Source organism: Canis lupus, chromosome 1, assembly GCF_003254725.2.
Source record: "Canis lupus dingo isolate Sandy chromosome 1, ASM325472v2, whole genome shotgun sequence".
NCBI classification, from domain to species: Eukaryota; Metazoa; Chordata; class Mammalia; order Carnivora; family Canidae; genus Canis; species Canis lupus.
In genome coordinates, this window is record NC_064243.1 from 57,016,250 (window position 1) to 57,030,973 (window position 14,724).

Consider the following 14,724-nt stretch of genomic DNA (forward strand, 5'->3'; position numbering starts at 1 on the left):
GAGCACATGATGTGATGAGCACTGGGTGTTATATAAGATGAATAGCTGGACTCTACATCTGAAACTAATGGTATACTATATGTTGGCTAATTTAATTTAAATTAAAAATAACCTTGAAACTAGACCAATATCCCTGATGCAAAATTCTCCACAAAACAGCAGACCAAAATCAAGAGCACATTAACATATTATATACCTGGACCAAGTGGGATCTGCCTCTAGGATGCAAGTTTCACTCAACACACACAACTCAATAAATGTAAAATACCAATGAAATAAAAGATAATGTACCATGATTATCTCAATAGACACTGAAAAAGCAACTGATAATACACAACATCCTTCCATGCTAAAAACCCTTAATAGATTGAATATACCACAACATAATAAAGACTATTTTGACAAGCCACAGCTAATATCATGGTCAATAGTGAAAGTTTGCAAGCTTTTCCTCTAAGATCAGGAGTGAGACATGGATGCTCACTCTCACCACTTCTCTGGTACTAAGTCCAAGCTAGAGCCATTAGGCAAGACAAAGAAATAAAAGGCATCCAAATCAGAAAGTAAGAAATAAAATAGCCAATATTTGCAAATAAAGGAATATATATATATATATATATATATATATATATATATATATATATAAAATCCCAAATTCCAAAGAGTCGATCAAAAAATTGTGGAATCAACTATCAGAGTAAAGTCTCAGGATGCAAAATCAATATACAGAAATCCATTTCATTCCTTTACACTAGTAATAAAATATCTGAAAAAGAAATAAAGTATTTAATTCCCAGTAACATCAAAAACAATGAAAAATCTTAGTAAATTTAACCAGGGACATGAAAGGCCTGTACAATGTAAACTCTAAGACTTTGCTAACAGAAATCAAAGAATACAAAACAAATGGAAGGACGTCTCACACTTGTGGATTGGAAGAATGAATATAATGATGTCCCTACTACCCAAGGCCATCCACTGATGAAATTCAATCCTCATCAAAATACAAAAGCATCCTTCTAAGAAGAGAAGTAGTGCTGAAATGTATGTTTCAGGGGTTTAACTCTGTATGTGTTCCTTTCAATCTCTTCATGTTGATCCTACTCATTGTTGAGCTTCATAGATGTGCAAATTAATATTTTTCATCCAATTTGGGAAGATCTTGGTCATAATTTCTTCAAAGATTTTCTTTTGCCCTTTCCTCTCCTGCTTGCACTTATGTTGGTATGCTTGATATTTTCTACAGGTCTCTGAGGCTATGTTCAGTTTTCTTTATTCTTTGTCTTCTTTTCATTGTTTGTATTTCTTTTCTCTATTGATCTGTTTTCATTTGCATGATTCTTCTGCTGGAGCAAACCTTTTTTGAGTGGCTCAACAAATGGGACATATTTTTTACAGTTGTTTTGTTTGCTAAGTCCAAAGTCTGGGTCCATTCAGACACTGTTTTTATTAATTGCTCTTTTTTCCTGCCCATGTACCATACTTTCCTGTTTTTTGGCATATGGTATTTTATTGTGAAAACTAAATATTTTCAGAATTCTGATCTTGTCCTGGAAGTGGTTGTTCCTCTTTTTTGCTCTATTTTATTTTTAATGTTTTTAGATAGTGGCTCACTAGAACTAATTCTATGGAATCTATCCCCAACCTTATGCACACTCTGATGTCACTACTTAGATATTTTTTTGAATCTTGTGTTATATTTAAGACAAGGCCAAGGTAGTTTATTCATCATTCAATAATAGATCAAGAGATTGTGCTTAAACCTCTTAAGCAGGTAATATTTCCAGCTTTTCAGCATCATAAGTTTAGCAAATAATGAAAATGTGCATAACCACAAGTATCAGTTTACTTTCCTCAAGTTATTTGTTTTAGGAAATCACAATTATTCCTTCCTAGGAATTGACAACTTTTGCTTCATGAAATGTGTTATGTTTTAATTTAGAGAACACTGAGAAAGAGGTTTTCTGAATAATTGCAAGGTCAAATTTCTGTCACATTAAACACTTTCCTAACAGTAAAATTTCTCCAAGAAAAGGGATTAAAGCCTTCCTTGGATCAAAATTTTATTTAGTGAAAGGTGACAATAGGAAAGGTGAAACCAAAGATGAACTCTAAAGTTGTCAAGAATAGTTCTAAATGAGAAAAAAAAAGGCTACCTTTGCCTGGTGATATGTTTACAGAGGAGAACTGAAAGGAGATGTGTTAGAAAGGGCTTGAGTCATGTTCCAAAGCTGTTAGTGTGCATGCCATAACATCAACAAATGCCAAGGAGTGCTGATTTATCTTAGCATATGTGAAGAAACGTTTGCTTTCAAGAACTAATAAGAGAAACAGCATCTAAGGTCAAAAATCCAAGTACATATAGAGGGAACTTGAATAAACCTTAGAATGTTTATCCTTTATGATCATTCTGTTTGGAAAACAAACTGACAGGCTAGAGCGTGGAACCCCTGAAAAAGAGGACACAAAACTACCTGGGGAGCCAACCCCAGGACCTATGTCTCACTCTGTGATATAGTGAAGTGAAGACTTTCCCAATAGTAACACAACTGAGGGGTTTAATGGCAGCTATGTGGTAACTGGTAGTTAAGTGAGTATTACATTTGTGTCAAGCATATAGTAGAATTTGGGAAAGTGCCTAATCCTTCAAAATAAATAGATTTACTTCCTGAAGATATGTTTATCTCCCCTCAACTTTTCCATTGTTCACACTGCACTTACTCTCCTTCCTATTTCATGAGAAACAACACAAGGATTTAAAGGCACCAATACTCATGCTATTGAAGAAGCAACTCAGTCCATTATACTACTGATCTATGGCCATTAGAGTACCACGAGTGGGACAGCAAGTATGTATACATGCTTTTCAATTATAGCAGAATATAAGCAGAGACTTTGGACCCTAGTCAGCAGCTCTGAGTAGCACCAAGCTGCTTGAAGCATTATCTTCCTTTATTTACAGTAAATACATCAGAGCTTTTCCTAGACTCTGATGATCTACTGGTCAACATCAGCCTAATCCCTCCTCCTTAAGGAGCTATTTGTTCGGGGAACCCTGCTACTTAGTGAGTCATTAAATCTCTTTGTGGAAACCTCAGTTTTCATCTGTGTCTTTCTCCTTCAGTAGTACACAATTATTCTTCTCATTGGCTTTTATATCGAGAGCCCACACTTCACTTCAAAGAACGCTCAAGGTGAGTAGCTTCATTGTAGTTTGGGGATGAAACACTTTCTGCTACTTCCTTCTAGGTTCTTTGCTGGTCTGAGAATAGAAACAACAAATACCCACCATTTGCTTCGACGTGGATGGAACTGGAGGGTATTATGCTGAGTGAAATAAGTCAATCGGAGAAGGACAAACATTATATGGTCTCATTCATTTGGGGAATATTAAAAATAGTGAAAGGGAATAAAGGGGAAAGGAGAAAAAATGAGTGGGAAATATCAGAAAGGGAGACAGAACATGAAAGACTCCTAACTCTGGAAAACGAACTAGGGGTGGTGGAAGGGGAGGTGGGTGGGGGGTGGGGTGACTGGGTGATGGGCACTGAGGTGGGCACTTGACGGGATGAGCACTGGGTGTTATTGTATATATGTTGGCAAATTGAACACCAATAAAAAATAAATTTATAAAAAAATAGGCAAAAGGGAGACTCACAGAAGAGAAATGTAATTATATGTGTGTGGGAGACCCACAAAGGCCTGAAGAGTCAAAGACAGTCTGACAACTGAGTCTTATATACCATCCTTGTGGGAGAACTAGCTGTGGTGCCTATCTAAGAACTGAATCTTGTACTCCTGGGCACACTGGGGATGTGTGAGGTCCTGAATTGGCACATTGACTCTTGTCCACATTATTCTACAGATATAAGGTCCTCCACTCCCCCTCCTTGAGTTAATAGCCTATTCTTTTACCTTTTGAAGTAAACATGCTTTTCTCTGTTTCCCCAAATTAATCATTCCTGTAGCCAATCTGCTAGCTCTCTTAATAAAAACTGTAGGAGACAAAGCCTTGGGATCCAAGTCCAGTCTGAGTTCAAGTTCGAGTCTTGGTCCCCCTGTCCTCCCATATTAAATTTCAATGACACTCCAAATCTTTCTTCATATGGTCACCTCCTCTCTCTTCCTCTAGCCTTCCCTGTCTGGTCCCCCACTTTCTTCTCTGACTGTCAATTCATATTGATGATTCCAGCTACTTTGCAGCTTTCCTAAATCTCCTTTATAAAGAGAGGCTATTAATCCTCTATTTTCTAGTAACAGTGTGACTGTCAAAATATATCCCAGGCTCCATGGCACATCCTGAGCAAAGGAGAAGGGGGTAATATGCTTCAGAAATCAAAAAGGAGAAGGGAAATTCACAGGAAGTTGAGAAGAGCACATATTTGATAAACAGATGTGTTCCATGCCATCAAAGTGTCTTGCTACTAGAAAAAGCTATATGTGGTAGTAGCTCTATTCCTGGTACAGGCTCCCTATCCAAATTCTTTTAGGCAGAAGGTAAAAAGCTGTTCTGAGTCTGCTGGGTCTTAATTGCTTTCAGCTAAAACAATCCACATGCCAAATTGGTACTTTAGGGGTGACGTACTCTCTGCTTCCTTTCTCTTGACTGTACTGTACTAATTATGCAGTTTTAGGTGTTTGGTAGTTTTCTAAACATTAGACTAAATATGTGTAAGCTATCAGCCCTTCTATATGACAGAATACTATACTCTACTACTTTTGCTTTGATTTTCAATGAACTGATCCATTATGTGATTCCAAATATTTATGTAGAGATTTAAGAACATATACTAAAAGAAAGATATAATTCACTGTGGTGAGAGTAATTATACTAAGATCTAATATAAGTAGAATATAAGATGGTAGAATTATGTTTACTTCATGAAGAGATCAAGATGTTATAGGCTCATCATTATTGTTTTGATCCCAAGACATGGAATTGGCTACTGTTAAGGAGCCACTGCTGCTTTATAGTGGACGTTAATATTAGAGCCCAATGGGTATGGAGTTGTAAAGTAGCTGGTTTCTCTGAACACTAAGGATGGCAAGGATGAGAATCCTTAAATAACTCTAGTGACAGGATGACATATCTTCTTCTCTCTCTTCCTCTAGCCTTCCCTGTCTGGTCCCCCACTTTCTTCTCTGTCAATTCGTGTTGATGATTCCAACTACTTTGCAGCTTTCCTAAATCTTCTTTATAAAGAGAGGCTATCAATCCTCTGTTTTCTAGTAACTGTGTGACTGTCAAAATATATTTCAAATATTTCTTATTTCCCTTTGTCTTCTCATGATGACCCTTGGCCCAGGTGTCCTGGAATTGCTTTCAAGTTGTGTGATTCTGAAGCTGTTATTTTGTTAACTGTTCCCGTGACTGACTACTTTGGAAAATAGAAAAAAAGGACACTTCAGAGTCTTCTGGAAGAACTCTAAGTCAACTATCACCTCAGAGTTTATAGTATCAAGAGATTATTTTCCATATGGCTAGTGAGAGATAATAATGAAAGGCAAAATATATACATGAATGATGACTCATGAGGCTCGGTTTGCACTATGTATCAACCATTATTTGAATGTTTTCTCTAAGACTTTCACTTTGTGCTATTGGTCATCTAGTCATTATGGAAATTTAATTGCTCACATTGCAATTTATCAACTTCCTGGAATACAGTCATGTGTGTTAATTCTTCTACATGTTACAAGTTAAGAAATAAAGCAAAATTTAAGTTAAAAGTTACCAAAGATATTTCGAATGCATAATTCCTACCCAGGAAGTATATAAAGAAAAGTTTCTAGAAACCTGCTAAACACTAACACATTATATTCCAGTTATGGGGGGAAAAGTCCAGCTAATGAAGGAATGATGGGAGACAAGTGTTTCTGAAGCCTGTTCAAATCCAACTTGTATGTTCATTTTTATATGTGTGTATATATATATATATATATACATATACATATATACGTATGCTTTCTAATTAAAGTATCTTTTTGCTACTACAAAAATTATTTTTTAACTATTTTCTTTGTAGCTAGAAAAATGGAGTACACATACATAGGACTAACCTAGAGCCTATGAACAATTGGTTCCCAGCATTGGACCAAACACCACACGTCTGGAATCCAGGAAGTAGCTTACAGAGCCAGCCACTTCTCAGTGTTTGTGAAGAAAACAAGATATCAATTTATTCTCTCAGTATATGGTCAACAACTGAAGATACAGAAGGGAAGAGACCATAGACACTCACTAAATCTCTTTCAAATAATTTTGTCTCTCTTTTGCAGGTGACTGAAATATGGAAGACGGAGACGGATTTTTATTCAAATTTAAAGGATATTATTTTTATCGCAAAGGAATTGATATTGACTTTATAGAAAACTTAGATAATTTTGAAATCAGAGAAGATGATGTCTTCATAATCACTTACCCTAAATCTGGTTAGTTCTATATTCTAATAGCTAATCTAAGAAATCAGATGATACTTTAATAATGTGGGAACTGTCTTTTTAGTAGTATTCTATATGGATATATACACTTCTACTAAATATCATGGTGTATTGAATTTAATATCCTATGAAATAAGGTCTTTTACAATGTAGCTACAAGTAATTTTTGTTTTTTTTTTAAATATTTTATTTATTTATTCATGAGAGACAGAGAGAGAGGCAGAGACATAGGCGGAGGGAGAATCAGGCTCCTCACAGGGAGCCCGCTGTGGGACTCAATCCTGGAACCCTGGGATCGCACCCTGAGCCAAAGACAGACACGCAACCGCTGAGCCACCCAGGCATCCCTACAAGTTATTTTTGATGTAGACAAAGAAATGGAGAAAATATTGAAGTAGATATTTTAAAGACACCCTATCAAACACTAAATTGCTAAATTGGGTTGGGGAGGCTGCAGAAATATTTATCATTTAGAAAGTTGGGCAGCCCGGGTGGCTCAGCGGTTTAGCGCCACCTTCGGCCCAGGGCCTGATCCTGGAGACCCGGGATTGAGTCCCACGTCAGGCTCCCTGCATGGAGCCTGCTTCTCTCTCTGCCTGTGTGTTTGTGTGTGTGTGTCTCTCTGTGTCTCTCATGAATACATATATAAAAATCTTAAAAAAAAAAAAAAGCTACCTTGAACTATAGTTGAAGTTGTATTTAATAACCAAGTGCATGAGAAGGAGGAAATTTAATTTATACTAATTATCACAGTGTGTAGTAATCCTCAATTATTTGGGTCTTATTTTGCTAGAGCACTCAGAAAGGACCAAAACATACATACATGTATACAATGCATATATACATAAATGTGTGTGTATATACATGCATGTCTATTCAAGTCCTTTATCCATGTTTTAAGTGGGTTTCTGTAATCTTTATTATTGTGTTATATGACTTGTTAATATATTTTGGATATTAACCCCTTATTTGATAAATGAGTTACAAATATTTTTTTCCTTTTAATGCTACCTTTTCATCTTGTTGATAGCTTTCTTTGCTGTACAGAAATGTTTTTTGAGTTAGGCTCAAAAGATGGACACATTAAAGATGTGTATTAGAAAAATATGTAATTAGCACGTTAAATCTGTGGTTTCATGAATATCACTACTTTGGATAAAAGTGAAATCAATAACAATGTTACACCTAAGACTATGTAAAGAAAAATATTGAGTACATAGTATAGGAGGGCAAGTTGGAAGTGTCTATTCAAAACAAAAATATAAATAGCTGAGGACTCTGCAATTGAACTTCTGGGAAACAACCCTGGGTAAATATGTATATGTGTGTGTGTGTGTGTGTGTGTGTGTGTGTGTAACACACTACCAATGTGGTGATTTGTAATAGCAAAAGCAGAAAATAGTCTTAACTAGCCAGCACAAAAGAAACAGGTAAGACGTGATAAAGTCATATGATGACACTCAATATGGCAGTTACAAAGGATGAGTTGAACCTACTTTAGGAAAAACAGAATGCATAGACCTCAAAAACATTGTTTGGCAAAGAAAGCAAATTGCAGGACTCAATATAACATTTGTATTAAACACACAATAATGTTTTCAAAATACTCATATATGTAAAAGTCTTAAAAAGAATTTAGATGGACATACAGCAAACATAATACCATATTAGAGAGGGAAGGCAATGATAGTCAAATGAGGCTAGCTTTACTTATAAATCTAATTTCTTAGAGAATGGATTTATGTGTCACTTGAGTAGTTAGAACTGATTTCACATTTGAAAAACAAAAATGTAGTATACAATCAGGACAAAGTGATGGTCTGACAGTGCGTGAACAAGTAAAGGCTGACCTCATGGCTGCAGGCTGTGCTGCCTCTGCACAGTTCCTGCAGCTGACACAGTTAGTTCCCAAAAGGATCTTCATATACATTTGGCCTGGATGTGCTCCAGGCTATCTCTCTCCGACTTCCTTACCACCCAAATTGGGGCCCAGGCACCTGGATACCATACATGTTTGAAGCTGTAGGCTTCTTCATGCCTTTCACCATCCAGGTAAATCCCATTGGTGCCCTGGAACTTTCTCAATAACCAAGACATTTAGCATCTCCCAGATTTGGAGGCTCCTCTGTCCCCAACAATTGGGATCAGAGCTCTCAGGGGTCCAGGGATGAGAAAGCTTGTATTCTGATGGGTTAGCACCTAGTGGGCTCCAAGCAGGGATAAGATCCTCAGTGAGGAGCTTGACATCATTAAACCCTATGGGGTAGGTCATATTGTTAGCCCCATTTTACAGATGAGAAAACTGAGGCATAGAAAGGTCGAATGACTTGCCCAATATCACACTAGTGAGTGATTAATAAAAGGGACTAGAAACCACAACTGTCTGTCCTCAGAGCCCAACCAAATCCTACCAGTTTGTCAAGGTTCAGCTCAGGAAGCCTGGAGGTGATCATCCTCTTATCCTTCTCATCCTTCTTCTTCAAAGTATGCATAAATATGATTCAGCTGACTGTGGGAAACAATGAACCCACTGCATCTCCTCAGTAGTAGGGTAGAGATCATGTCTGATTCTGCTCTATATTTCTAGAATAGAGCCTGACAAATAGAGGGTGCTCAATATATGTCTGATGAATGCACAAATATATGAAAACACAAATGAGTGATTAAGGGCAATTTTGTCTGACTGATTCCTATGAGGTCCTTGATACCTTTGCCCAGCTCTGGGGTGCTGTAATACTGAGCTCTCTTGGAATTAAATTCAGCCTAGGATCCTTCTAAAATGAGTCTCCAATATCTTTATGATTTTGCAAACACACCCATATGTAAACATATGGACTAATATATACACACGCACATACTCCACACAAACAAGATGCAAGGGACCCGACCCATGGTTATGGGTGATGAGCAGGAGGTCTTGGAGGGGGCGAGGAGTGAGAAGGAATGGACAGATGGCCCTGATCAGCTCAGATGAGCTCAGCACCTCATTGCGAAAGCCAAGGTGCTCACTGTAGCTCAGGAATTTTCGCCCCAGAGCTAACATCACCTCAATTCCACTTGGTACTTGAAAGCAGTGCCTGAATCCCATGACTCTACCAAACAGGGACAAGAAATAGGGGAATGTTAGGGGCCAAATATTCAGAGATTGGGAGAGGGGCAGCTTAGGGATCCAGACAGAGCAGGAGGGTAGGAGGGCAGAAGTACTGCTACTGCTCATTGGAGTTGGGTTTGGCATCTGAGTACTTAGTGAGATCGAAGGTTAGGATTCTGCTGCTCACATAGTTCCCTTACTCAGGGCAGCCTCCCATGAGGCTCTGAGACTTGGTGTAGAACTCCTCCTTGAGAGAGATGACAATGGCCTGGAAGTTGGAACTTGATTGCTCCTTGATATAATTTGCTACCTTGCCAATGTCACTGCTATCCAGGGCAGCATCGATCTCATCCAGGATGAAAAAGGGGGCTGGCTTCTATCTGTGAATGGCAATGAGCAAGGCCAGAGCTGCCACTCTTCTCCCCCTCAACAAGTTCGCCATAGGCCAGAAGCATTTGCCAGGAGCCATCAGTTGTAACTGATGCCATCCAAGTAGGGTTCCTAAGGGTTCTCAGGGCCCAGGAATGCCTGGGCACTGTTGTCATTGGATATGGCCTCATCGATCTCATCAGTGTTGGTAGCCACAGATTCAAAACAAGCATTGAAATGGTCAAAGTGCTCCTTCTTGATCTGTTTGAATCCCTGCTTGGCTCTCTTGGCTTGCTTTTCAGTCTTCTCCCAGCTTATCTGAGGTCTCCTGTAACTTGCCTTGGACACTTTCCAGCTTTTCTATGGCTTTCATGTTAGGGGTAGCAATATGCTGGAGTACACTCTGCTGCTTATTCAGCTTCTGCTGCAGTGTATTCATCTCCTGTTTGATCTCCTCAGCCTGGGTACCCTTCAGATCTTCACACAGCTCACCATAGTCAATCTCAGTGTGGGCCTCTCATGCAGAGACACTGGAAGTTCACTGGGAACCACTCACTGAATCCTCACCCTGAGAGCTACCCTCTCCCTGACTAATGTCATCCATAGTGCTCTTAGACAGGGGTAACTTGATATCCTAGATCTGGTAAGTCTGTAGCACGTTGTGGCAGTCACTGTGTTTCTTTCTCTTTTTTTTTTAAGATTTTTTTAAAAAAATTTATTTATTTATGACAGAGAGAGAGAGAGAGAGAGAGAGAAAGGCAGTGACACAGGCAGAGGAATAAGCAGGCTCCGTGCCGGGAGCCCGGCACAGGACTTGATCCCGGGACTCCAGGATCACACCCTGGGCCAAAAGCAGGAGCCAAACCTGCTGAGCCACCCAGGGATCCTCCTGGTCACTGCGTTTCTGTTCAAGCTTGGTCCCAATGGCTGTTACTTCCTTCTGTAAATGGGTCATTTCTTCATTGGTGTCCCAGTTGCTTACAAATCTCCCCCATCTCACCTCAGATCTCTTAATCAGATGCTGATTCTTCAGGTCTTGTAGCTGGGCCATGGCTTCATCCATGGTCTTTATGTGTCTTTGCTCTTCCTTCTTGAGCTCTTCTATCTCCTTTTCATCCTTTTTCACAGCCTGTTCCCACATGTTGTACAGAAGCTTTTTAGTTGATGTTCATGTTATCCTACTTGCTTATTTTTTGCTTTTGTTGCATTTGTTTATACCATCATATCCAACTGCCATAAAAAAGTCGTTGCTAAGAGCAATGTTTTCCAATAGGAGTTTTATGCTCCAGGTCTTACATTCATGTCGTTAATCTGTTTTGAATTAATGTGTGTAGTGTGAGAGAGTGGTCCAGTTTCATGCTTTTGTATTTGGCTGTCTAACTTTTCCAACACCATTTGTCCCCATTGTATATTTTGGGCTCCTTTGCCATCAGTTAAGTGATAATGTGTTGGTTTATTTCTGGGACCTCTCTATTGTTCTATTTATCAATGTGTCTTTTTATATGCCATACCATGCTGTTTTGATATTATAACTTTGTAATATTATTTGAAACCTAGAAGTGTAATGCTTCAGGCTTTGTTCTCTTTTCTCAAAATTACTTCGTCTATTTGGGGTCTTGTTTACTTACAAACGAATTTTGGAATGGTTTGTCCTATTGTGAAAAATGCCATGGTAACATTGATTGGTATTGCATTGAATCTGTAGATTGCTTTTTATAGTATAGACCTTTTTTTTTGAAGATTTTTATTTATTTATTCATGAGAGACACAGAGAGAGAGAGAGGCAGAGACACAGACAGAAGGAGAAGCAGGCTCCATGCAGGGAGCCCTACGTGGGACTCCATCCCAGGTCTCCAGGGTCAGGCCTTGGACTGAAGGTGGTGCTAAACCTCTGAGCCACCCCACCTGGGCTGCCCCTAGTATAGATATTTTAACAACGTTGTTTATTCTAATCCATGAGCATAGAATGTGTTTTATTTGTGTTTTCTTCAATTTATCAATGTCTTACAGTTTTCAATGTACAAGTCTTTCACCTCCTTGAATACATTTATTCTTACATATTTTATTCTTTTTCATGCTATCATAAATGGGATGTTTCTGTTTTTCTTTTTTTTCTTTTTTTTTTAATATCAATTTTATTGGATATTAATTGTGAATTAGGCAGTGGAAGGATTCAAGGATGCCAGGCAAAAGTCATGGTCAGGAATGCCAAATGTGCTTCCACACTGGGCCCTCTTCAGTGGTACTTGTGAAGCCGTTCATGTGTGAGCTCCTTGTAAGAATGACAGTAGTTGAAAAGCACATAAGCAACCAGCACCATAGAAATCCCAGCAACACCCCCTTCCTTCACATTGATATACTTGTTGTAATACCGGTAATAACCTCTTTGAAATGCTCCAGCAATGCCCTTAGGGGTGAAGTCCCGCATCAGTATCCAGCCTGGCAGCTCTCCTACTTTCACCTCCATGAGCTTCTTTTCTTTCACTGGTATGGATGATGCCATCTTGGAGTCCTCAAATGGGATGTTTCTTAATTTCTCTTTCTGATAGTTTGTTATAATTATGTTGAAATGCAACTTATATTTATATCCTGATTTCATATCTTGCAAATAAAAAATTCAAATGGATTATTAGTCTTAAAAGTATTTTTGAGAGAGTTGTTAGGCCTATCTATATACAATATCATTATCATCTACACAGAGAGATAGTTTTATACTTCATTTGCAATTTGGATGTGTTTTCTTTCTTTTTTTTTTTTTTGCCTAATTGCTCTCTTAGGATTTCCACAAAAACTACTGAGAATGGGCATCTTGATCCTGGTTTGATCTTAGATGAAAAATTTCTGTTGTTCAACATTGGATATAATGGTATCTGTGAGCTTGTCATAAATGGCATTTTGTAAGCTGACATATGTCCTTCCATACCCATTCTTTTGAGACTTTTTGTCATGAATGGATGTTCAGTTTTCTCAAATACTTTTTCTGCATCAATTGGACGATAATGAAGTTTTTATGGTTCATTTTGTTGATGTGGTATATCATCCTGATTTGTGGATGTCGACTCATCCTTGTATCTCTGGAATAAAGAGTACCTGAGAATGGTATATGGTTCTTTGAATGTATTTTGTTTTAACTTAATGTTTTTATTTAAATTCTAGTTAGTTAACATATACTGTAATGTTAGTTTCAAGAGTAGAATTTAGTGATGTCCCATCACATTTGTTTCCCTTGCCTCCAGAGACACATGTAGTAAGAAGTTGTCTTGACTGATGTCAAAAAGGTTTCTGTCTTTGTTCTCCTCTAGGATTTTGAAGGTTTCCTGTTTCAAATTGAGGTCTTTCATCCATTTGAATTTATTTTTGTGTATAGTGTAAGAAAGGGTCCAGTTTTATTCTTCTGCACGTGGCTGTTCGGTTTTCTCAGCACTATTTGTTGAAGAGACTATCTGATTATCTTTTTTCTGTTGGATGTTCTTTCTTGTTAGGTTGAAGATTAGTTGACCGTATAGTTATGAGTCCATTTCTGGATGTTCTGTTCTGTTCTATTGATCTATGTATCTGTTTTTGTGTTGGTACCATATTCTCTTGATCATTACAGCTTTATAATATAACTTGCCATCCAGAATTGTGATCTCTCCAGGTTTGTTTTCCTTTTTCAAGATGACTTTGGCTGTTTGGGATCTTTTGTGGTTCCATACAAATTTTAGGATTGTTTGTTCTGGCTCTGCGAAAAATGCTGTGGTATTACTTATGTATTGCATTGAATGTGTAGATTGTTTTGGGTAGTATAGACATTTTAACTATATTTATTCTTCCCATCCACGAACGTGGAATATTTTTCCATTTCTTTGTGTCTTAGTTTTTAGTACACAAATCTTTTACCTCTTTAGCTAGGTTTATTCCTAGGTATCTTACTGATTTTGGTGCAACTGAAAATGGAATAGATTCCTTGATTTCTCTTTCTGCCACTTCATATTTGGTGTATAGAAATAGAAATGCTGATTTCTATGGTGTATAGAAATGTTGATCTTGCATCCTGTGACTTTACTGAATTTGTGTATCAGTTTTACCAACCTTTTGGTGGAGCCTTTTGGGTTTTCTACATAGAATATCATTTTGTCTGTGAAGATTGAAAATTTGACTTCTTTGGTGATTTGGATGCCTTTTATAACTTTTTGTCATCTGATTACCAAGGCTAGGACTTCTAGTACTATGTTAAGTAACAATGGTGAGAGTGAGAATCCCTGTTGTGTTCCTGACCTTAGAGGAAAACTCTCAATTTTTCCCCTTTGAGGATGATATTAGCTGTGGGTTTTTTATATGTCATTTATAATGTTGAGATATTTTCCATCTATCCTTACCTTGTTGAAGGTTTTTATCCAGAATTGATGCTGTATTTTGTCAGATACTTTTCTGCATCTATTGAGAGATCATGTGATTCTTTCTCTTTCTTTTATTAATGTGGTGTATCACATTGATTGATTTGCAAATATTGAACCACTTTTGCAGCCCATGAATAAATCTCACTTGATCATAGTGAATGATTCTTTTAACGTACTCTTGGATTCAATTCACTAGCATTTTGTTGAGAATTTTTACATCCATGTTCCTTAGGGATATTGGCCTATATTCTCTTTTTTTAGTGGGGTCTTTGTCTGGTTTTGGAATCAAGGTAGTGCTGGCCTAGAGGAATGAGCTTGGAAGTTTTCTTTCCATTCCTATTTTTGGAATAGTTTGAGAAGAATAGGTAATTAATCCTCCTTTAAATATTTGGTTGAATTTCTTTGGGAAGTCATTTAGCCCTGGACTTTTGTTTCTCTTCTCAA

At 37.7% G+C, this 14,724-nt stretch overlaps 2 protein-coding genes across 2 annotated transcripts in view; one reads left to right on the forward strand and one right to left on the reverse strand.

Moving 5' to 3' along the window:
• The first annotated feature begins 682 nt into the window (after window positions 1-682).
• LOC112644457 (amine sulfotransferase-like) overlaps window positions 683-14,724 on the forward strand; it is a 31,454-nt gene continuing 17,412 nt past the window's right edge. The window contains exons 1-2 of the mRNA XM_035710404.2: window positions 683-3,194; window positions 6,280-6,432. Of these exons, the coding sequence (XP_035566297.1) occupies window positions 6,291-6,432 (142 nt within the window). The 5' untranslated portion in view covers window positions 683-3,194; window positions 6,280-6,290. The remainder of the gene's footprint in view (window positions 3,195-6,279; window positions 6,433-14,724) is intronic.
• Window positions 12,068-12,404, reverse strand: LOC112644458 (ATP synthase subunit f, mitochondrial-like). Its single transcript, XM_035710405.2, has one exon. The coding sequence runs from the start codon at window positions 12,402-12,404 to the stop codon at window positions 12,138-12,140; it is 267 nt and encodes an 88-aa protein (XP_035566298.1). The 3' UTR covers window positions 12,068-12,137.

What these genes read in the sequence shown, in the direction of transcription:
- LOC112644458 (XM_035710405.2), bottom strand. Translation starts at nt 12,404, where the DNA reads ATGGCATCATCCATACCAGTGAAAGAAAAGAAGCTCATGGAGGTGAAA.